Source organism: Carlito syrichta, unplaced genomic scaffold (genome assembly GCF_000164805.1).
Source record: "Carlito syrichta isolate Samal-C Ts95f unplaced genomic scaffold, Tarsius_syrichta-2.0.1 Scaffold306832, whole genome shotgun sequence".
In the NCBI taxonomy this organism is placed as follows: domain Eukaryota; kingdom Metazoa; phylum Chordata; class Mammalia; order Primates; family Tarsiidae; genus Carlito; species Carlito syrichta.
In genome coordinates, this window is record NW_007250928.1 from 58,545 (window position 1) to 84,247 (window position 25,703).

Consider the following 25,703-nt stretch of genomic DNA (forward strand, 5'->3'; position numbering starts at 1 on the left):
AGGCTGAGGCAGAAGGATCGCTGGAGCCCAGCAGGTCGAGGCTGCAGTGGCCGGGAGCAGCCACTGCACTCCAGTCCACGCGACAGAATGAGACTCCAACTCAAAAAAAAAAGAAAAACACTTGGATAGCATTGGAGAATATCATCCTAAGTGAACTAATGCAGGAACTAAAAAGCAAACACTGCATGTTCTCACTTATAAGAGGGAGCTAAACCAGGTATCTGAAAAGACAAAGAGAATGGTACAATGGACACTGGGATTCAGAAGGGGGAGGGTGAGAAGGGATGGAGGGATGAAAAAATCACCTTTCAGGTACACTGTGCACAATTAAGGTTGGTGATACACTTAAAGCAGAGACTTCTTCACCACTATAAAGTGTATTCATGAAATAAAAATTTATTTGGATCCCCATAACACTATTGAATTTTTTTTATTTTTAAAAATGAAAAACAGTACAACAACATATACCAATGACAAATTACAAGGAATGCTAAGAAATAGAAAGAAATGTATTAATAATAGAAGACCTTGATCCATTTTTTAAAAATCCAAGACAGATTATATACTCAAAGTGTATAGAATACCTACATAATATAATCTGTAAAATACACCTTATAAATCTGTTTTGAACTTTGAACTACAATAATTGAGAACATAATCCTTCTTTTCAAGTGAATATGAAACATTCATACAATTTACCATATCTGAGGTAACAAAGAAACCTCAAGAAAATCTAAAGAACAGGTATATTACAAAAGTATTCACTAACTAAAATATAATAAAACTAGAAATTAATAACATATCCAGAAAACAAGAAGATACACTTGTCTGGGAAGTAAAAACTATATCATTAATTGTTTGCTCAAAGAGGAATACAAAATAAATTTATACAGTTTATTGAAAATAATAGTAACAAATATATAATAAATGGGTAGACAAAACGAATTTAGATTAAAAGCAATGAAATAAGTTGGATTATAGCAATGAAATAAAAAATACAAATAATGCAACCAAGATACCAAAAAAAACCTAGAAAATACAGAAAAGTAAATCAAGATAAACAAAAGCAAAAAAAAAAAAAAAAAAAAGCAGAAGGTAGAAAGTAACAATGACAAAAACTGAAATAAATGTTTGTAAAGCACAGCACAGAATGCAAATAAATAAATACAAGACTGTCTTTATTATATCAACAAAATAGACAAGACAGGCTAACTTAATTAAGAAAAAAGTAAATTCACAAAATTAGAAATGACAAGTTGGAAACAGACATCAAAAGAGGAATTTTTAAAAAAGAATAGGAAATTACTTTGTTTAACTCCATAAAAACATATTAAAGACATAGAAAAAATGGATAAGTTTTTAGAAAAATACAACTTACTAACATTGGCCCCAATAGATACACACATAATTCAATTACCATGATTTTTCTTAAGTTTTAAAGAGTTTGCCAACAAAAAAGTACCAGGTTCTGATCAGAAGAATCTTACAAAATCTTAAGTTGTCAGATAATCTCAATATGACTTTACCTTTTCAGAGCATAATAAAAGAAAAAGGAAAATTTTCAAATGTATTTCCTGAAACAAGCATAATACTGATCCCAAATTACAAACACATTGAAATAGGAAACTTTAGGACCTCCAGTCACACATTTGGTTAGTGTGGTACTTATCAAAAAGGAAATAGACTTATATGTGAATATCAATGCAAGCATCATAGATAAAATGTTAGCAAACAGAATCCAACAGCACTTTAAAAAATATAATACGTCTTTACTAAGTGGGGTTTATTCCAGGAAAGTATCATTCCATATTAGGATTCCTTTAATGTAATCCATCATATTAATAAAACTGGGCAGGCGAGACCTCATCTCTACAATAAAATCAAAAAATCAGCCGGGCGTGGTAGCGCACGCCTGTAATTCCGGCTACTGGAAAGGCTGAGGCGGAAGGATCGCCAGAGCCCAGCAGGTCGAGGCTGCGGTGGCCGGGAGCAGCCACTGCACTCCAGTCTGGGGAACAGAGTGAGACTCCAACTCAAAAAATAAAATAAAATAAAATAAAACAATGGTTAAAAAAATACGGATTATTTCCATAGATAACAGAAAAGCTATTTGACAAAAATCTAACATTTATTTATGTCTTTTAAAAAATGCAACAAACTAAAAATTGGCAGATGCTTCCAAAACATAATGTATATGTGTGTGTGTGTTTGTACCTCAGCCCAAAAGTCAGTATCTTCCTTAATAGTAAGTTATACTAGAAGCTTTACTAGAGTGAACAACAAGAAAGTAATTGTCATTATCTCTACAGTAATTTAGAAATGCATTTAGACAAGAAGAAACAATTAGTGGCATAAGAAGTTAAAAAGAAGAAATATAACTTTGTTTATTTACAAATGACATATTGGAAAACCAAGATAATCAATGGAAAAACTACTACAATAAAATTCTTCTAATAGAACTATCAAAAAAGTCCATAATCATATAAATAGCCATTTAATATACAAACAAAAATCAGATAAAAATATAATAGATGACCTCATTTGCAATAACATAAAGATAGGAAAATATCTAGGCATAAAGCTAACAAAAAATGTTCTAAGAATACATGAGCTAAACTACAAAAATAATACGAAAATGCAAAAAGTTGATCTGAATGAAAAGATATACATACTATGTTTTTGAGTGAAAAAATTCAAAAGTACAAATTGTCAACCCGACTTAAGTTGAATTACAAACAACACAATTCTAATAACAAATATCATCAGGGTTTTTTGGAGCTAAAATAAAGTTGATTGAAAGCTTATTTGAGAGAACAAAAGCTAGCATATTCACCACTACCAGATCTTTTTAAATATTATGTAGTCTTTTCTTTACAATAGCAAGCGACTTAATAGATGTTAGAACAGTAATTCAAAAAAAAAAAAAATTACATATGCAACTTCAATATTTATAAAACAGCATCTCGCCGGGCTTAGTGGCTCAGCCTGTAATCCCGCACTCTGGGAGGCTGAGGTGAGTGGATTGCCTGAGCCCGCAGGTTCGAGACCCGCCTGGGCAACTTGGCAAGACCTCATTTCTACAATAAATCAAAAATTAGCCAGGCATGGTAGCGTGGGCCTGTAGTTCCGGCTACTTGGAAGGCTGAGGCAGAAGAATTGCCAGAGCCCAGCAGGTCGAGGTTACAGTGGCTGGGAGCAGCCACTGCACTCCAGTCTGGGCGACAGAGTGAGACTCCAACTCAAAAAAAAAAAAAAAAAAAGCCAGTATCTCATATTAGTGAGTAAAATGATAGATTTTGAATGTGTTGTTAAGACATGGAAAAAAGATAAAAGTGGTTCATTCTCAAACTATATATCACAGTAACTTTTAAATGTATCAGAGATTTAAGTGCAAAACAGATGAATTCATATAGGTACTAGAAGAAAAACATTGATGAAATTCTATATAGAAAGGGAGTAGATAAGCCTTTCTAAATTCTGATGCAAAATGCAAACAAGCTTAGGAAAAAATAAGGGAAAAATTATTATGTATTCTTTTAAAGTTTCCATATCATAAGATTTTACAAAACAAAGCCTTACAAGGCAAAGAATAAAGTGGAGAAAAAGTTTGCAACTTATGGCAAAGACAAATTTATATATTAATATCTTTAATGTATAAAGAACTTTGAAAACGTAGAAAAGAAAAAAAACACATCTATAGAAAAATGGGAAAAAAACAACAGATAATTCATGGAAAAAACACAAATGGCTCTTAACCATGTGAAAAGATGGCAACCGTTCTCATTATAAGAAAAAAATATATTCAAACTTTACTGATATACTATTTTTTAGTTATTATGCTGGCAAAAATGCATTTGTAAAAAGTTGTAGTAATTGGTAAGACTGTGAGGAAAAGGCACTCCCATACATTGCTGAATGAAATACAAAATGGAGCCCATGTAGAGGTGACTATGGCAATATTATGTACACACTTACCTTTTGGTTCAACATCTGTCCTGCTTCTAGAAATCTCTTGCAAAGATACACTGTTAAAAATATGTTACATAGGAAAAAGTATGCACAAATCTACTAATTTTAGAACTATTTGTAACAACAAAACTCAGATGTGAATTAAAAGAGAATTGGCTAAATAAACTATGACAGCCACACAATGGAGTACTATACAGCTATAAAAGGCAACGAGGGGTATCTCTAAATCTACTACAGAATAAAATTTATGACACTGTTAATTAGTAATAGCAAGATGGATAAATGTGAGTATAATGTGCTACTGTTTAAAAATGGCAATACAATGCCAGGCTCGGTGGCTCAGCCTGTAATCCCGCATCTTTGGGAGGCTGAGGTGAGTGGATTGCCTGAGTCCGCAGGTTCGAGACCCGCCTGGGCAGCGAGACCTCATCTCTACAATAAATCAAAAAATCAGCCGGGCGTGGTAGCACATGCCTGTAATTCCGGCTACTCGGAAGGCTGAGGCGCAAGGATTGCCGGAGCCCAGCAGGCAAGGCTGCAGTGGCCTGGAGTGGCCACTGCACTCCAGTCTGGGCGACAGAGTGAGACTCCAACTCAAAAAAAAAAAGAAAAGGCAATACAAATACATACATGTTTATATTTTAAAAGTAAAGGGATAAAACACAATTTAAAAAATGGCTGCCTATAGGGAAAGATAAATTAAAGGATAAAGGTGCCAAAGGCAAAAGTTGGACTTATTTGAATATACAGAAATTCCAAATTTGATGTCATTAGTAGATTCTTGGAAACTGTAACATTATGTGAAATGAGGTATAATAAAATCAATTCTACCATAGGTTAATTGATATAAATAAGATTAAGATCCTAAGGTATATATCTGGTCACAAAAACATCACCGAACTTCGCAACACGTATAATATTTAACATTGAAATAAATGTGAGCTGTACATTCATTTAAGTTGATTAATAAAAAGAAGTAAGAGACCTGGTGTGATGGTTTACACCTGTAATCCTAGTGCTTTGAAAGCCCTAGGCAGGAGGATCACTTGAACCCAGGATTCTGAGGCTGCAGGAAGCTGTGATTGGGCCATTACGCTCCAGCCTGAGCAACAAGGAGAGTCCTTGTGACTCTAAAAAGTAAATAAATAAAATAAACATAATTATCCTATTTTTTGGCAGATTGGTGATAGCAATGGTTTTGGTAGAGATTAAATCAAGAAATAAGTGTTTGCCAACTGAAAATCCTAAGGAGCACCTCCCACCAGCCCACCATTCAAAAACAAATATCAACAAATGTGACAACCCACTGAGCACTTTCATACTGTGTCCTTTATTGTCATGCATTTGTATGGTTATAATATACTTTACAGTTTTTCATTTTATAGTAATTTGTATTTATTTATTCGATTAGTTTTCCACCCATTTATTCTAGTTCAGGGTTGTTGTTGGTGGGAGCCTTATCCCAGTAGCTCAGGCTGCAAACTGGGAACAAACCCTGGGCCAGAAGCCATTCCATCTCAAGATGTGCTCACATCCACACTCACACCCACACTCACCCAGATAGACACTATTTGGACATGCCAGTTAACCTAATATGCACATCTTTGGGATGTGGGAGGAAACCACAGTACCCAGAGAAAACTCACACAGATGGGGAGAATGAGCAAACTTTCTGCAGACGGTGGCCCCCTCAGGGAAGAGATTTTTTTTTTTTTTTTAATCATGGTTACTATAGAATGAGGCTTAATGAAACATTATTTGAGGAACTGCAGTACCTTGTTTTAACTTCATAGACATTTAAATATATCACATAATGATATAACAAGGAAATCAAAATGAGATACTTAAAATTTTTAAATACCATGATAGTTCATGAATTGATGCAAATTAGCTTAAATATATATTGCAGTTAATAGCATTACTGCACAAAGAAGATTTATGCTGTCATAAAATGAAATAATTTGACTATATATCCTAGTAATTTACATGAGATAAAACCTGAAAGAGAAAAAGAATCTTACAACTGTTTTCAGAAATAATATTGTTAGTGATAGCCTTGGTGCTGCTATTTTGAGACTGCTGTGTTGTGTTTGTATCATGGGATAAAGCAAATAAATATTTATTTATAATCTAGTTCTGTCATTCTGGTGCTAATAAGAACTGGGATTCAAAGCATAGAAAAAATGAGAAAAGTTGTTAGTTGAACATTTAAATAAAATTGAAACCCCTCATATGGCATTATTTCAAAATGTCCATGAAACATTCATGTTAGTATAAATTCATATTTCTGAATTAATATCAGCATGAGTTCATGACTCAGTTTGTGTACAGAAATTTCCTAAAAACAATCACCATTCCAAGAGAAAAGAGCATCCTTAATGCCCACATCATTGTCTCTCAATACCATTTCTTATTTAATAAATTTAAAAGTTCTCCTCAGAAAAAGAGTTGAGGTAGAAAATACAAAAATGAGCATGGATGTCTTGTCATACCAGATAGGAAAAAAGCTTACTACTTTTAGGGTCAGGTCCAAAGGACTCAAAAGCCAATTTGATGACATGCCCTTTGACTACAGTATGACAAACTGAACAAAAGTAAAAATATTATCTATAATACATTAAATGTATTTAAATCTTTGAGCTAAAAATTGTATTTAAAAACTAATTGGTCATCTTCAAAAAATGCTAGTTTTCAGAGCATTGTTTTGAAAACTTGTTAATGAAGAAAACATTAAACCTACCTTTCTTATGTGAACTGAACCACTAATAATAGATGAGGTGGAATTTTTTCTTTATAGTTTTTTACAGCTAACACAATCAAAAATTGATAAAATTTGTAGATGATGTAGAAACTCTCCTTTACAGAATTATTTGGATAAATGAAGGAATGATAGTATATCTCTCTTTTGCAAACCCTAATGAAATGATTGATCTACACAATGATCATTAACTTCCACTAGCATTACAAATGGAAAATGAGGAAGTCATGTGACTCCTGATGAAAAAATCCAGCATTACCTATAAAATAATATTACCAAAAGAAAAAAAAAAAAAAAGACCTGTCTCTAGATCCACCTACCTATTTTCAGGAAATAATGGACGACAAGAATGACTTCAGAGACACTACAAGGACTCAAACAGCAAAATTCAGGCCGTGGGAACTACAAGACATTTGAGTTCCTTGTAGATTCTGGATGGTAAGCCTTTGTCAGATGCACAACTTGCAAACATTTTTTCCCATTCTGTGGGTTATTAAGAGACTTATTAAGTTATAGTGTATTTTGGGTCCAGAGTCAAACAATGATTGCTTCATAAAAACATAGGTAAGAGATCATTATGAATATGAATGGTGACTATTTGGTTATTTTAAGTATTGTTTCCTTTTAAATATGAAAATGGTTCTCTCACTAAAAATGAGAGAGATACCTCAGTTGAATAATATGATAGCATTTACCTGAAATTTACTTTAAAATAATACAGAAGTGAGTGTAGAATAGATGAAGCAAGATTTGCAATAAGTAGGTAATTACTGACTTTGAATGATGGCTACATGGAAATTTATTATACTACGCTATTTTGGCATGTTCTGAAATATTCTACAATAAATTTTTAAAAATAAACAATTAGATAAACAATAGATTAGACCTCATAGAAGAGTAAATAAATTCATCATATGATAAGGCCAAAAGTTATTCAGAAAACATTTAAAAAGATATGGAGAACAAAATGAGCAATTTAATACATAGTTTAATAAAAACTTTGTGGGAACAAATAGAAAAGAAATAATTAGTATTTGAAGAGACAATATTTTATCAGTTATTTTCAAGGAACAGTACAAAATTTAATTTTATAACTCAGTAATAATAACAAATTTTGACACAGCTAACTAGTACCACTTTTGACAGGCTAAGTGGATTAAGAACAATTATTCTGTTAAGAGAAAATCATGTAAGAAATGGCTTAGAGGCTTGAACATTAGAGGAACATTCTTGGGAAGACTGGTAGCATGGTGTGAGCTCATTATTAGGTAATATAAATAAGAAGCAAGATAAAAAATGAAATTGGAGAGGAGAATTTGGGTAACACAGGAATGCTGTATTCTACATACAATTCATATTGTTGCCCTTCAGACTGTGCAGTGCAAAATCCACTTAACCTTAGTTCAAATCTCTGGCGTCAGATTGCTAAGATTTCTATACTATTGCCCTAAAGATTGCATCCATTGCTTTATCCAGGGATTTGTAAGTTTATTTGTCACTTTGGCATTTTGGTGAAACCTATGAAGTCCTTATCTGAATATTGTTTTTAAATAGATAGAATTCATAGGAATTCAAAGGTTACCAATTATTTAGAAACAGAATTATAAAAATATTTGAAAAATTAGTTTGGAATATAACATGTTACATAAAATAAGAAAGGATTTTAGTAGAATAATTGATTACCTTAGGAAGCTAAAATTATCATTTTCTTTTCCCCTTTTTTCTGCCTTGACCTTCATTCCCAACTGTTTCCAGATGCTTGACAGTGTTAAGGAGAGCTGAGGCATTTCGTTTGCACAGAAGCATACTCATGAGAATAAAACATTAAGGATTTCTCCTAATCTAGACTCTTTCATCTTTTATATTTTTATTTTTGATAGTCAATATTTTATTCAAATTGAATTCCAAAAGCACTTCCTGTGAGATTTTTCTTCAGCATTCATGTTTTTATTCAGGAATTCCTGTTCTTGTTTTTAAAGAAAATATTAAATTTTGTTTGTATATTACAGAATACTACATAAAATATTACATAAACTGTCTCTATAGCCATAATATTACATAAATTGAAAGACAAATACTACATAAATATCTCTACAGACATTCTTGAGTTGTAATTTTTTAAAAATTGCAGACTTCTTTTGAAGCATAATGATGACTCAAATAAGATTCAAGGTTAAAATTTTCTATCATCTGTTACAAAGATATCACAGCATCATTTAAATAGATATGTACTAAAGTCACAGAAATAAAATAATTTTACATGTTTAATAGCAAGAATGTGTAGTTCAGCATTTGTAACTATTTTGTAAAGAGGTTTCAGAAAAATTGTAACAATGTTGCTTGAGAGAATTGTACTGAGGATTATTTGCTAAACTTTTATCACATTATGAGACAATAGCTTTAATCCTTTCATCTTTATTGATTTTTGGATCTTTCACAAGGCCAAAAATTATTTGTTACTTTAAAATGAATGAATGTACAAACTTTCTGAGTTGTTTATAAACATCTGCGGTTTTCATATACATACTATCAATTTTTCTCCTTCTCTCAGCATACATTGTCTGTCTTCTCATATTCACCCAGAGTAAGTAATAGGTCTGAGATCCATTTTCTATACTCTAGCCCTAAAGATTGCATCCATCACTTTATCCAGAGATTCATAAGCATTTTTGTCACTTTGGCATTTTGATGAAACCTATGGACCCCTTTTCAGAACATTGTTTTTTTGTTTTGTTTTTTTATTTTGAGTTGGAGTCTCACTCTGTCGCCCAGACTGGAGTGCAGTGGCCACTCCCAGCCACCGCAGCCTCGACCTGCTGGGCTCCAGCGATCCTTCCGCCTCAGCCTTCCGAGTAGCCAGAATTACAGGCATGCACTACCACACCCAGCTGATTTATTTTTATTTATTGTAGAGATGAGGTCTCGCTGCCCAGGCGGGTCTCGAACCCGTGAGCTCAGGCAATCCACTCACCTCAGCCTCCCAAAGACGTGGGATTACAGGCTGAGCCACTGAGCCCGGCAAAACATTGTTTTTAAATGGATAGAATTCATAAGCGTTCAAAAGTTACCAATTATTTAGAAACCAAACTGTCAAAATATTTTTTAAATTAATTTGAAATATAACACATACAAGAATACTCTTAATATTTCATTTATTAACATGTAAAATAAGATCTAGAGATGGATCGGAAAATAACAATTTTAAGTAGTGTAGAATATAAAACCATTTCAAATTACCTGAAACTAAAACACAATCTGAAAGTATCAGTGTTTATATGTGTGACAAAGTTCCAGATACAACTAATGTGACTGTGATTTGCTTCCTACATTCATAATTAAAGTAAAAGCTATATTTCAATTACAGACTAATGAAACTAAACATGCAACATTTTCCCATCTACATTTATGGATCACTTAATTATACTGGTATATAACCCCAGATTCTAAAAGTCTCAAGCATATAAAATATATCATTATATTATAAATTACTATAAAATATTCAGAAAAGAAAAAAATTTAAATATACTTTAGAAAAGGCCCACCAAGAGGTGGAAACAGAGGAATGAATGAACGTCCAGGGGTGGGGGTGGGAGGGAATGAAAACAAACAAACATAAAAAGCTATAAAAAGCTAAACAGGGAAAAGTTTATGTCAGCTTATGTTAAAATTAAACAAATAACCTGTTGTTTCCTATTTTGTAAGGTTTAATGTATTTTCTTACCTGAATGTGACAATAGCTTCATTTTCTGGTTAATGTGCAAATTACTTTAACTCAACTATGCTTTGTAATCCAAAATATTTCCCTCATTTCGGTTCACTTGTTTAAAGTCTGAGGTTATGACTATATTTCTGGCAAAATAGAATCTACTATGTGAATAATCATTTAATGTTAAAAGATATGGAATCTTCCTAAAGAATTTTCTCTCACTCCTTCACATAACAATGAAAATATCTTGCAAAAAAATAACAATAATAATACTCTACATTTGAATTTAAGTTCTATTCAACATTTTCACAACTGTCATTGCTTTAACTCTCCCATTAATATTTTAAAGTCAGTAGCAAGTAATATTATGTCAGTAAGGGTTTCAAGAGTAAATAAGTGACACTTTTGTGTTTTTGTTTTTGTTTTTTGAGTTGGAGTCTCACTCTGTCGCCCAGACTAGAGTGCAGTGGCACGCTCCCGGCTACCGCAGTCTCGACCTGCTGGGCTCTGATGATCCTTCTGCCTCAACCTTCAAAGTACAGGCGCGCGTTACCACGCCCGGCTAATTTTTTATTTATTGTAGCGACGAGGTCTCGCCAAGTTGTCCGAGTAGGTCTCGAACCAGCAGGCTTAGGCAATCCCCTCGCCTTACCAAAGGGCTGGGATTACAGGCTGAGCCACCGAGCCAACAAGTGACACCTTTGAAAGAGGAAAATTTGAGAAGTGTTTTTTCAAAAGAAGATGATGTACAAAAGTCTGGGTAAAGGCAAATCATAATTGAAAGCACAACAGCCCAGTCTGAGAAGACAACAAAGGGAAAATTTTCCAGAAATCAGAGTCCTGGAGAGTTAGATGCCTTCAGAAAAGCATCAGGGCATAAGTAACTGAAAGAGGTCTTACAAGGCGCGAGCCAGGAGAAAATTATTCTGACTGCTCTCTTGCTCTTTATCCAGTCTCTCTTCCCAAGTTGCCCATTACTTGATCCAAACCAAAGCCAGAGGGCACAAGGAAATTTTATGCAATCCAAAAAGTTCAGTCTCCTAAGGTTAAAAGTAGGCTGAGAAAAAGCAAAGACTACATCTGGGGAGCACAGGGAAGATGCCCAGCACAGTTAGACAGACACCTTGTATAAATTCAGGTCAAGAAACACTTCATTACTAGACAAGGAACATGCCTGTAAGTCCAACACCTTGAGAGACCTAGGTAGAAGGATGGCTTGAGACTAGAAGTTTGAACCCAGCCTGGGCAACAAAGCGAAATCTTGTTTCTACAAAAATAAGATAATTAGGAAAAATAAAGGAAACATTTACTTCTGAACATTGTTATAAAAACCACTTAACTGAAAGAGAAGAACTCCATAGGACATAATCAGATAAACAATTTTACCCTCCACCCAATGCACTCAAACTCACTCAGTAAGAGTTATTGTTCCCTATCCGTTGGATAAACCCAAAGGCAATTATTAATGGTTCTGCTGGTTACATTAAAATAAGATTCTTTGGTCATTTTTATTAGAAAAATAACCATATAATAAAAAATAATCATTCTATGTCTTAGCCCAAATTATGAATATTATTAAAGCTTCTCCTCTTCCCAGCTTGGGGCCACATTGGTGCTGGAAAGCAGCAAAAAAAAAGGGATTGTAGCCAGTTTACATTCACACTTTCCTCTACCCATAATAGGCTTCTTTTTGTCTCTTCTAGAATTAAAGATGGAGATGCATGCAGAAGAAGTTAAATAAAAAAGTCTTACTTGACCAATACTATCATAACCTGAATTTAGTGTCCTTTGGTCCTGGTGAATGCTTAAAGCTGAGTCCTTATCATGGAGTATTTTTGGGAATCCTCACACAACCCCTGGTGGGAACATTAGTATAAACATCCTTGCCTCCAACAATGCTCCTCTTCCAGCAGGTCAGTGATGATCCTCATCCTCTCCTATTCTCTCATCTTCTCCACCACCTCCTGCTGAGATTGCTTCACCCATCAGCCCTGGCAGAAAGCCCTTAGAGCAAGCTCCCCTTTATAATTCATTGAGGCCAACTCTATCCATGTGTTCTACATCTGCCCACAGAAAACCCATATCCTTGAGTCTGATTACTGAAAGTAAAGCTGTCCATTGAGTAGTCATCTTTTCACTCTTATAGCAATCCAGTTCTCACAGTTTCTTGCCGTTCAGATTCCATTATTTATTTGGGTCTACCATACTTCAATGGGTGTATTTTAAACTATAAGTGACTTTCCTGAAGCCCTTTCTCTATACGAAGAAAGAGGAAAAATGCTGTCATTTTTCAATAACTTGCTCCCAAGAAATTCTCCCTTTCTCAACTACTCAGCATTTAATAATTCTTTACTGGATTAATGTTGGAAAAAATCCATTTTTAGCAATCGTCTTTGCAAATGCTACAAAGGTCTAGCACCTCACTTTGGAATGCAAGAAAAATACTTGCCACCTATTCTTTTTTTCTTCATGTCCGCCTTTTGGGCCATAGCCAAAAACTGAGATAGAAATAATCCCATTTTAACATCTGGTACATTCAATTTCTTTAAATCTCTACAACACTATAAGAAGGTATTGTGATCCCCATTTTATTGTTATATTTTTAAAACGATAAAATGATTTTCCTGAGATTACTTAGCTGTATATTGTATATCGGCTTGTGTAAGTCCAAGTCCAATGACTTTCACTTTAATTCACTACTTTCTATAAAGGAATCAAAGTTCTCTGTGAATTAGATGTTTGTCAAAGGCCAGGAACAGTGCGGTTCACTTAGAATATAAGCATTAAATAAATATTTTTAGATTACTGTACCAATGATATTTGGGTTTCTATCCAAAGCCAGACAAAAGTTCGAACCACAGTTGAGCATAGCAGTGTTCAATTTTTCAGACATGATTGTCCTTCTTGATGACAGCCCCCAACCATTAAGATAAAAGTTCTAACATTTTATTTTCTTTCTAATTCATTGCAAAGAAATGTCACAGACCTTGGCCAGCCCAGGCAACTCATGGTTTTTGCTATTTCTTTCCAGCACTTATTTAGTGATGTTCAAAGAGGCAGTTGAAAATGGGCTCAATTTCAGATGTGAGAAACACAGCAAAGGGATTCAAAGTGTAATGTCTTTTTTATATGCTTCCTTCCTCTTAGTTAAAAAGCTTGGTGCATATGGGAAACACTTTAAAGCAAAATGATCTTGGGCCATTCTTGCTAATAACTGCTCTTTATTGCGTGCTGCTTCATACTCCAGCTTAAGACCACAAAATGAGACAGTCCTTTTACCTCTTCTTCCTACCCTAACTTATATAGAAGTTTTAAAACTATCTCCCCAAGTACTCAATTCCATATATAGGCTTTGAAATGCACATTACCCACTCCAGCCCCCACCCCAAAATTCTGTAAGACATTTTTGTATCAATCCATTTGCTTGATAGAAGTTCCATTAGCTCCTCAAGAAAGTTAATGAGACAAACAAACAGACATGCTTTCTGCCTTATGCTACAACTATGCAGCGGTTTCCAAATTAAGCATACCTGAGTTATTTTATGGTCACTTAGGTATTATTATATGATTATAGTACTCATGGTTTCCTTCTGAATGCCTGTTCATATGACCCATTCCTAGAGAAAATATGTCAGAAGCTGACATTATGCCTAGCCAAAACCATCATCATAAATTGAACAAAATATGTTTAAAATTGAATTACCACTTTTGAGTCAGAATTATAAAAGTCAAAAGTAAACTTTCTGCTAAGTGTCATAGCACTTTCTTTCATTTTTCTAAACTTATCATCATTTATTAAGCGAGAAACCTCCTGTTTTCCTTCTCCATGTGAAAGGACTTCTGTTGAGATATGACAAGCCTTTGCCCGTGCTTTATTCAACCCTTCCCAGGGGAGGATTAACCACTTTTCTGATTGGTCAGTTTGGGAGTAGTAGTTGAGCATGTTCAACTCATCCCTTATCTTCCAGTTTTTATTGGATAACAATGATTATTTATGTTATTCGGTCTAGTTCAGAAAGAAAGCAGTAAGAAGCCCTTTGAAAGCCATTATAAAGCCATAGTCTACATTCAGCTTAATCAGTAATAAAAATGGCATTTTGATTACTGTGTATTGATCAATCATTTATTTTCTATTGGTTCTGAATGTGAACTTGAGGAGAAATAAACATTATATATTGGTTTCTTAAAACCACATAATCACTCTTATTTAATATGGTCCTTTATCCTCACATTCTGGAATTAGAATTTTAAAAGCCAAGTTGTCTGATTTAAATTTAAACGTGCTCTTTATTGTCCTTTTCATCCTCTACAGGGTTTTGCTGACCCCTTCATTTTTATCTGTCCTCATGCATCAGGCTTGTATAGTAGTATATCTGTCCTACTGTAGCCAATTCTTAATTTTGTACTTTATTTTAAATTGCAATAACCAAGATTGTAAGATTCAATGATGACCATTTGTTTTATTGCTTCCACATTCTCTCTAATCTCATGGTATTAGATAGCTATTGCTTTGTAACAAATTACCTAAAATTGAGCAGCTTAAGACAACAATAAACACTTCTTCTCACATAGTTTCTGTGCATCAGAAATCCAAAAGAAGCTTGACTGGATTCTTCTAGCTCAGTTTCTCTCCCAAAGTTACAGTGAAGATGTTGGCCAGAACTTTCGTCATTGGAAGGTTATACTGGACTGGAGTACCCACTTCCAAAATAGTCCATTCACTTGGCTCAAGGAAAGAAATCTCAGGTCTTCACTGACTGTAGGCAGGAGGTTTTAGTTCTTTGCCCCATAAACCTCTCAACATGATTGTTAGAGTACTTAGGAAATGGCAGCTGGTTTCCCCCAGCGTGAGCAAGGTAACAAAGCAAGGCAGAAGATGCAATAACTCTCCTTGCTTCAAACAGTAGTCATTTCCACAGTATGCTATTTGTTACAAAGGTCAGCCCTACTCAATATGGAAGAAGACTACATATTTGTAGAATTATTGGGGGCCATCTTCTGGCTACTAGCTCATGTAAGTTTTATACTATAATAATTTATTTCCCTATTTTGCTAATCTAAATTATAGAGCTATTAAAAAAAATCCTTCATTAGCTATTACTGTATCTTCCCTTCTGAGCTAGTACTCGGTGTGGGTGGAACTATATGGCTTTCTTGAAGGGCTTAGCATGCTTTGCCCAATTAAGAAGTAGTAAAAAAATCAAAGTATTGTTTTTAAGGAACATTCTTCATACTCTGATTCCAAGTTTATTTCCTTGGAACTTAAAACCATAAACAAGATCAGTAGAAGTCGTCATTGTATCCAATAGTTGAAGAAAAAAAGTTGTTGTTTTTTTTTCATGAAACACTTTAAAGTACAATGAAACAACATTGACACATGAAATTAATTAATGAAATTCTAAACTGCAAAATAAGCCTTACAAATTGTAAAGTCATGGTTATTATACAAAACATGTTTGAAAACTATGATGCAATTGATTAAATAAATAACAAAAGGATAACCAAAAAGGAAGGTGCAATTCTCAGTCTCTCTTATGAGAACAAGCATTATCTGAATACCAAAACCACACATATGAAGAGGACAAAAAGAGAAAATTATAAGATAAACTCACTAATGACCATAGATACAAAATTTATATTAAAAAAATCAAAACAACTCTAGCAATGTATTTAAAAGATGATTCATCATAATTCATTATCTTGTTGAGTGTATTGCAAAAGTACCATATAAGTTTAATTAACTTTAGAAAAATCAATTAATGGAGTTACCAAATTAAAGAGATAAATCACCACCATAGATGCAGTAAAAGCTCTCAATGAAGTTAAACAATAAATCAATAACAGAAGAAAACTTATTTCAACCCAGTAAAGGATATCTATAAAAAAACACTTGCAAATATATTTTTAAATTATACCACTTACAATAACAATAAGTCCAACAAACTATAAAAGGTCTTTGTGGGAAAATTACAACAATTTACTAGAATATGTTAAAAGTTGCCTGAATAAATGATCTTGGATAGTAAGACTCAATATTATAAAGATTTAAATTTTCTCCTAAGAGAGATTCAATACAATTTTAGTCAAAACTGCAACAGGATTTTCTATGGAATTTGACAAGCTGAATTTAAAATTTATAAATAATTAGGCATTTTCACAAATGAAACATAATTTTTACTCACCCCATAAATAAAAATTCATTTCTTTTTTGTTGCTGTGTTTTGTTTTGTTTTGAGATGGAGTCTGACTATATTGCTCACGCCATTCTGAACTCCTGAGCCCAAGGAATCCTTCTGCCTCAGTTTCTTGAGTAGCTGGAATTATAGATTCAAGCCACTGCACCTGGCAAAAATTAATTTCAAAGTATTAAAATCTTAAAAGTGAGAGGTAAAACTACAAAAATATTTTAAGATAATATAGGGTAATATCTTCATAATATTAGAATAGAGATGATTAGTTTAAATGAGATGCAAAAATGAATTTTAAAACATCAAAGATTTTTTTTTTCTTTTTCTCTTAGTTAAGCTAATTGCCTTTCTTTTTTTTATCAATATTTTTTATTATGATATTGTGGGATACAGTTAAGTGTTAGGTATACAAATACAGGCACCCTGTTGATAAGAGGTGTTTCCCCATCCCCAGGCAGATATTTTCCGTTAATCCCATCTCCCTCCCCCCTAGATTTTTCTGAAAACAAAATAAAGAAGACTAATCACAGATGGAAAAAGATACTCTCTCTCTCTCTCTCTCTCTCTCTCTCTCTATATATATATATATATATATATATATATATATTTATGTATCAGACAAGACTAACATTTAGAGTATTCAAGCCCATCTACAAATTAATATTTAAAAGAAAAACCAACAGACTTAAATAGGCACTTCAAAAAGAAGAAATCCAAGGGACCAATAAACAAATGAAAAGGTGAGCAACATCAATAGCATTTAGGAAAAGCAAATTAAAACCACGATGAGATGATTAACAATGCACTAGACTGACAAAATGGAAAGTCCCACAATACAAGGACATATTACAAGATTTGACATAATGGGATCTATCATACACTGCTCTTGGTGGTATAGATTTGTACAATAACTTTGGAAAACATTCTGACACTATGTAATAAAACTAAATATAGGCATGACTGATAACTCTACTATTGAAAAGATACCGTAGAGGAATGCTTAAATGAGCTTCAAAGGCATGTATAAGAAAATTTTCAGCTAAGCAGTATATAATAACAACAGCAAAGAAATTACAATGGAGGAACCCCCAAAAATCCTAGAATTTACTAATTAAAAATTGTGCATTTATTCCTACATGTTTAAACTTCAATCATCTTCAAACTGCTCTCTATTTTATGGAATACACCTATTATTAAGACAATTTTTCCACTGCTCAAAAGTTTTGAACTCATCCATTTTTATGCGTTTTAGTGCTTCTGCTGTTTTTTGCTTCACCTCTTTCACATCGGCAAATGTTTCCCTCTGAGGACTTTGTTCATCAGGGAAACAGAAAAAAAAAAAGTCTCTTGGGGCAAGACTGGGTGATTAGGGAGGGTGAGGCATGGGGGTGGTCATTGCTATTTTCGGTCAAAAAATGCTGAACATTCAGCATGGTGTGCTCAGGTTTTTTGTGTGAATCGTTCATTGTGAAATAGGCAAACACACTGAAAGATCTCCAAAAAAATTTAACTAACCTGAACACAGCTTTTCATAACAATGCTAGTTGGTACACTGATGTCAGTAGGTTTCTGGAACACTTACTTAGCAGGAGAAACCTGTACTACAAGGGGCCAGCCCTCCAAAAAACAATTCCAGTTCTTTGGGGACCCCTTAGTACTTCAAATTTCCATCCAGAGTAGAGAAGATAAACAAACTGTCAGATATTCATGCAATGAAATATTATACAGTAGGGAAAATAAAGGAACCACAGCTCCACATGTCAGCTTGGACAAATCTCAAAGCACATAATATTTGCTGAAATAAGTAGAAAATGATTCACATGTTGTGTCTTTTATTTTTTCCAACTTTATTGAGGAATAATTGACAAATAAAAATTGTATATAATTAAGGTGTATAACGTAATTCTCAGATATATGAATACATGGTGAAATGGTTAACACAATCACATATCCATCACCTCATAGTTACCTTATATTTTTGGTGAGAATAATTGAGATCTGTTCTCCTAGCGGATTTCAAGTATACATTATTATTAACATTACTAATAACAAGATCATTAATATTAACTTTATTATGAATACCAATGTAAAACATTAATTATAGTTGTCATGCTATACATTAAATTTTTCAGTACTTAATTCATTTTTATTAAAATGTTTTAAGTGTCTAAGCTAAACAGATTTTTGAAGAATACGTGTATAGATTATACAATTGAAAAAAAAGCCCGGGAAATGATTAGGTCAACATTTATTTTCATTTTCTTTAATAGATAAACATATAGACTCAGTGTGTGTAAAATCATTCTCAGTAAAAAGTTTAAATACAATTTTCCTGCATTTTTTTAGAATGTAAAATACTTTTAGACGTGTAATTACTCAAGAATGTAAATGTTAAAGAAAATCCTATTTTATAAAGGAAGTCTGTGTTTTAAAGATTAAAGTTGTGTTTAAAATAAACAATCTAATAATTCTCTTTATATTAGTTGATAGACATTCTATCTGTAAAACTACTTACAGAATATTTTAGGATAGAAAAGGTGGATTGTTTTAAATGCATGTGTGATATAAGCATTGTCATACCATTGTTTTGTCACAAGAGGGACTAGGTAGTCAGAAAGTATGGATTTGCCTTTTGGTCTTAAGAATATTTCTCTAATGCTGATTTTGTACACATTATATTCCTGTAGTGCATGTGTTATACAGTGTAGTACTATTATATGTATTTCATATGAGCACAAATGTTAAAATAACTACTAGTCTGCCATTTTACTTCTGAATGAATGTCAATTATATGGAAATTATTTAACTTACTGAGCTATTATAGTTTTTATTTATGTGCTTTATGAAAATAATTTTCATTTTTATTAGTGCCAACATTTTTAAATGGTGAATGGATTGTATATATTTTTGTTTTATGTATTTTTTATTTGATTCTGAGATACTTGTGAGCATTTGCAACCAATACCAAATTTGATAAGATAAATCAAAGTAATTACAGATCTTTGCTAGAATAAAATCACGTACAATTCAAGTCTCTACTCGATCTACTTGACCGTAGTGTTCATTCAAACTCTGCTTTGAGAAACTTAAAGTGTTTCTGGAAGTTCCTTCAGGGGCCACTATATTTGGGAGGGAGGGGTACTCCACTGCAAGAGTCAGTCATTTAACTTTTTAGATTTTGTTTTCTTTCATAAAGATTTTATCCATAGAAATAATAAATTATAAATCATTTGAAAACCACTGGATTAGATTGGTAGGAAAGAATAGTACCAGTTAAAATGTGTAAAATGATTTTATGTATGTTACCTCATTAGCCCTTTTCAATGTGAAATGCAAACTCTGAGAAGTATGTCTTATTCACCACTGCATGCTCAGTGCAGAAAACAAACACATATGGTTATTCATAAAACAAGCAAATATTACTTAGCAAATAAGTGTATTAAATGAAAACAAAGCTTCAGAAGGTAAGCCATCAACTATTACCTGAATTTTATTCAAAAGGAAAAGTAGTTTAAAATAATAGGGTTACAGAGAGTCACACTATCAGTAAGTAAAAGAATCTAGTGGAACCCAAGTCCTTCGTCTCCTGTTCTTAATATTTTCTGGATCAACTCTGAGGGAAAGAAAAAAAGGAGAGAATGGAGAAAGAAAAAGAGCTCATTGTGCTTTCCACCCTATCACAGTTGCCTTTCATTTGCTTTAGCAGGGAAAAATAAAATATACAAAAGCAAGAAAGGGAAAATGCTATTTTCATTTATTTTACATTAATTTTTGAGAAAATAAATGGGTAGTTCAAACCAATAAATGTTCTGTTTTTATCATACTTCTCTTTAAAAAGTTAAAAGGATTATTTTTCATGACAACATCTATTCTTAAGAGGGGCTTTTGGATTTCAGTCACTTGTCATATGACTCCTTTTTCCAGCTGCTATCTCCTCCCTTCTCACAAGTCCTTTAAACACCTGGAAGGAATTGGTTTTTCACATCTCATTCAAGTTGTTGGCAGAATTCAGTCCCTTGGTTGTAAAATTTAGGTCACCATTTGCTTTCAAGCACTTCTAGAGGCCACATCATACCTTGATTCATGACCCAAGCCTTGATTCGTGGCTTAGTTTTGAATGGCGTTGAGCCAGCAATAATGGTTAAGTATTTTTCATACTACAGTTCTCTCATTCACTCTTCCTCATTCATCATCTGTTTTTATTAACTCCAGTAACTAGATTGTGCCCACCCAGATAATAGAGGATAATCCTCTCATCCCCAAGCCTGTAATCTTAATCCTATTTGCAAAATCTGCAAAATCACTTTTGCTATGATAAGTGGCATATTTACAAATTCAGGGGATTTGGAAATGAACATCTTTAGGAGTCATTACTCTGACTACCACAGGGAAAATATCTGCTTAAATTAAGAGTCTATACATTTACTTATGTGGATAAAGATAAATAAAAATATAAAGGAAACAGTTTTTTCTTTTCTTTGAATATCCAATACCTGTAATTACATCAAAAGGCTTAAAGCATGACTGATATGCATAGTTTTTTATGACATTTGTCATGAATTTTATGTTAATTTTATGAAGAGCATGTTTTATATTTGATTATCAAGTTAAAAAATATGTTGTCAGTTTGTTATCAAGAAACTCAGAAGTGCAAACAACACACATCACGTAAGAGCGTATGTTTTCCAGAAATCTGAAGAAGGGAGGCAGAGGTATAGATAAGGTAAGGATAAGCATTACATAATTTTTTTTTTTTTTTTTGAGTTGGAGTCTCACTCTGTTGCCCAGACTGGAGTGCAGTGGCCGCTCTCGGCCACTGCAGCCTTGACCTGCTGGACTCCAGCGATCCTTCCACCTCAGGCTTCCAAGTAGCTGGAACTACAGGTGCGCGCTACCACACCCGGCTAATTTTTTGGTTTATTGTAGAGATGAGGTCTTGCCAAGTGGCCCTGGTGGGTCTCGAACCTGTGGGCTCAGGCAATCCAGTCACCTCAGCCTCCCAAAGCGCGGGATTACAGGCTGAGCCACCGAGCCCGGCTAAATAATTTTTTCCTAGATTTTTTTCCCACCCAGTTAACTGATCAAATTGTTGTCTAGGAGACAAAGTCTTGGAAGATCACACATATAGTCAATCCACATAACAAAACCAAGAGCCAATCTAGAAAGGAAGATGAATGTTCAATCAGTAGAAAACAAAGTTGAATAAAGTGCAAAACATAACATGGCCCTATTCCTACAATATCATTTGAGGGTAAACACCATATCAGAGTCCATGTCTATTTTTATCATTCTAGTGTACTCAGTACCGGGAATATAAGAAGGTTCTAAGTAAATATTGTCTTCAAATTAATTATTTCAATTAGAATTGATAAATGTTCACAGGTAATTTATATGTGCAAGGTACAGTAGTAAATATCTCTCATGTTTCCTTTTTTCTCCATACTTTTCAGAGACTTTTAATAAATTATTTACTTAATAGTGATATCAGGAACATTAATAAGACCTGGTAGTTAAGGTAAAAAACTTGGCACCAATAAAAATGAAAAAATTTTCCTCTTCTATTTTCATTAAACCATCATCAATCTGAGAGTAGTCAGTCATAGAGTTTTGAAGTCAAAGCCTATTTCTGACTCATCTCTCCCAAGAAAGCCACAAAAAGTACCTTATACATAATGGGTACATCATAAATAATAGGAAAAACAACTGAATGATAGTATGAAAAACCTAAAAAACTTTGAGGTTTTAAGTTCATTTTAGTGTATAAATTGGTATGAAGTAATAATAAGTAAATACGTGTTGATTAACAATATAATAGAAATAATTTAAAAAGAACTAAAGAAGCTACTGAAAATGTTCTCTCTTTCTTTTTTTGGAGTTAGAGTCACACTCTGTCGCCCAGGCTGGAGTGCAGTGGCACTCTCACCACCACCCCAGAGTTGACCTGCTGGGCTCTTTCCACCTCAGCCTTCCAATTAGCCGGAACTACAGGCACCTGCTACCACACCCAGTTAATTTTTGATTTACTGTAGAGACAAGATCTCGCCAAGTTGCTCAGGCTGGTCTCAAACCCAGGGGCTCAGGCAATTCACTCACCTCGACCTCCCAAAGTGCTGGGATTACAGGCTGAGCCATGGAGACCTGCCTGAAAATGTTCTAGAACTAATCTTTTTGTTTTTTTGTTTAACTCTTTATGCTGCTAAAGATTAAATTGTCTTGTGAGGTACTAAGTCCCATATAACTGAGATTTTCAAGCAATGAACTGTACGATTACTTGCCAAAAAAGTGAAGCAAAAATCTTTGCATTTGATGGAAGAATAACCTTTAAGTTTCTTTCTCGTTCCAAAAATTAGAATGTTTGAATGCCAGTAATGTCCTGTTTCTTGATCTGGGAGTTTATTGCATTTGTAATTTATACATCTAACATTGTTATAATATGCCCTCTTCTGCTGTCTTTTGTACATGTATAAGCCAACCAAAAGCCTACACATTTATAAGCTGATTACCTTTGGCTATGAGATAAATCACTGACTTACATGGGATTCTTAGCTTTTCCCACGTTTCTCCTCATGAAGAAAACACAGATCTTCAACTAACAAGGCCAATGAAAGTCACACAGTCAAAATTCAGGGACTTCTCCTGTTAAGATTTTGGTCTACTAAAACTAAGTGATGATCATAACAAATCAAGTAGAAGTGTTTCTAAAATGTTTGCTATTTTTTAAGTGGGTAATTCCTAGAAAATATAAGCTGGAAAGTATATTAGGTCTTTTGTAGTCCAGTGTGGGTTTTTTTATACTTCATTTCAACCCTGACGTTGTTTAATATTTTTCAAACAATATTTAATGTAGGGAATATATCAGCAAACATAGACCATCACAAACACAGCTTCTCTGGGTAAAGTCTAAGTGAAGATATGAGAGATGTACTTAATCCACATTAGTCTTAATTAGTGTTTTCTCTCCCACCATCATCTTTCTCCCGAAGAACTACTCTGAGGCAGAGGTTGGGAAAAACCACTGATCTAGTCTAATCTTCCTCAGTTAATGGAAGAATAAAATATGCATGGGGAAAGGGATTTACTCAAATTGAGCACTTAGATTAGAATGCTGAAAAGACCTGGCCTTTGGTAGGGTCTATTTAAATTTGAATAAGTTAACATCTCCTAACTTCAGTTTCCTCATATGTTAAACAAAGAAAGTAATACCTACTTCTACAGATGTTGAAAATAAGAGAGAGTGTCTGGTTCATGGTTAGAACTGGTGAATGGTAACTCTCATATTTATTGCAACTCCTGAAAAAAGTCCCAGATCTACATGATAACAAAAGAACCAAAGTAATACAGGTAACTTGGACTTTAGCTTAAGAATGATGTCTCTTTTGATTTATTTTAGGAAAGTAGTAGATCATTCAAAAAGGCGATTTGGTATTCCCATAGATCGGATTGGCAGAAACCGGCTTTCAAGTTCCAGAGGCTAATTGATTCCAATTGTGAGTACAATTTGTATAAACAGCAATATGTGCAGGCATTTGATTTATATTTCACAATGGACTAATCAATCCATCCTTGCTTATAAATCTCTTTTTTATTTCTTAGGTTATAAATTCACTTTTTCAAATATTTCTGTATTCAAATAGTATAGTATATTAATGTTAAATAATTTAAATGACATTTTAAAAGCAACGTATGTCCTAGATATCCATCCCTCAAAAATTGATTTAGTGATTTTCACAGACTCCTATGTAATAACTGGACATTAGTATGCAAACAAGAATTAAAATTCTAATTAACACATTCAACCATGTTCATAAATATTATAAATGTACAGCAATTCCTCTGCTATGAAGAAGACAAACTTCAGTGATATTCATTATTTTGTTGCCAATAAGTACACTACTGGAATCATGATAACATAGACCATAAGAGAAAGAATGGTGTGGCAGAAATGGGATTAGCTATGGAATCTAAATGCTGATTCTATCTCTTACTTATTATCCTGTTTCTGACAAACTATCTACCTTTTCTACATCTTGAATACATAAATAACACCATTATAGTATTATGAAGAGTGAATTATGCTTTTAGTGGTCTTAGAATACATTGGACACCAATACATGCATGTGATAACAGTTTATATCACAGTTCTGAAAATTTCCTGTGTATTGGCCCTACACCTAGTGCTTTACATATATTGTTCCATTTAATAATTTTGTTCTATAAAGTAGTGCTATTACTATCTCCAGTGTCTTGAGAAGCAATCTGGTACAAGAAGCAAAGGTGCCATTTAGAGAGATCAGCCTTTATGGGTTCAAATCCCCAGTCATCTGTTTATTAGCTGTGGGAACTTGCTTTAAATTCTGAAACCATCCTTCATAAAATTAGAATAATAATTTCTACCACATGGCATTTTACTGAAGACTAAATGAATAGATATATATTAAGCACTTACAATACTACCTGACATTTGTTAAGTACTTAATAATCATTGGTAATTATTATTATACAAATAAATGGAAGGATTAGAAATATTAATTAACTTACCAATGTTATGTGGAGTATAAGTGATACAGATAAAATTAAAATCCAGAAAGGTTAAATCCTGAGTTTGTATGTTAAAAACTATGCTTTATCATATATATTATATCTTTTAAACACCAAATAAATGTTTTTTTGGATGTGAACTTTAGGCAATATATTTTCTCACAACAGGACTTATAGAAGGTAGATCCTCCTTCCTAAACAAGTAAGACAGTTGGAACTGGAATGTTTTAACAATTTCAGGCTAAAGAAGAGGGAATACTTTCCGCTTCTCTCAAGATTATCCTCAGACCAATGAAAGGGAGGCCAAGAAAGCATTACATTAACCCTATTTTCTTCATTTAAATCACCCCACTTTTCCTCCTTCTCATATTCTAAAGCCACAATGATGAGCTGATATTTTACCTCAACTCTCTCATTTTCAGAATGAGTTAAAAGAAATTGTGTTCTCATGGAGTTATTGTTTAATAAAGTTCTGCAGCTCATGAATCCCCATACATACAGGGAGACTTACTGAATACTGCCAAGATCACTGCTTTTTAAATAA

At 33.4% G+C, this 25,703-nt stretch overlaps 1 protein-coding gene across 1 annotated transcript in view; it reads left to right on the plus strand.

Annotated features, from left to right (window-relative positions):
• The window catches only part of OSTN (osteocrin), a 31,310-nt gene extending 7,214 nt beyond the window's left edge, over positions 1 to 24,096 (plus strand). Inside the window, exon 3 of the mRNA XM_008063404.1 lies at positions 24,012 to 24,096. Within this exon, the coding sequence (XP_008061595.1) occupies positions 24,012 to 24,096 (85 nt within the window). The remainder of the gene's footprint in view (positions 1 to 24,011) is intronic.
• Positions 24,097 to 25,703: the final 1,607 nt, after the last annotated feature.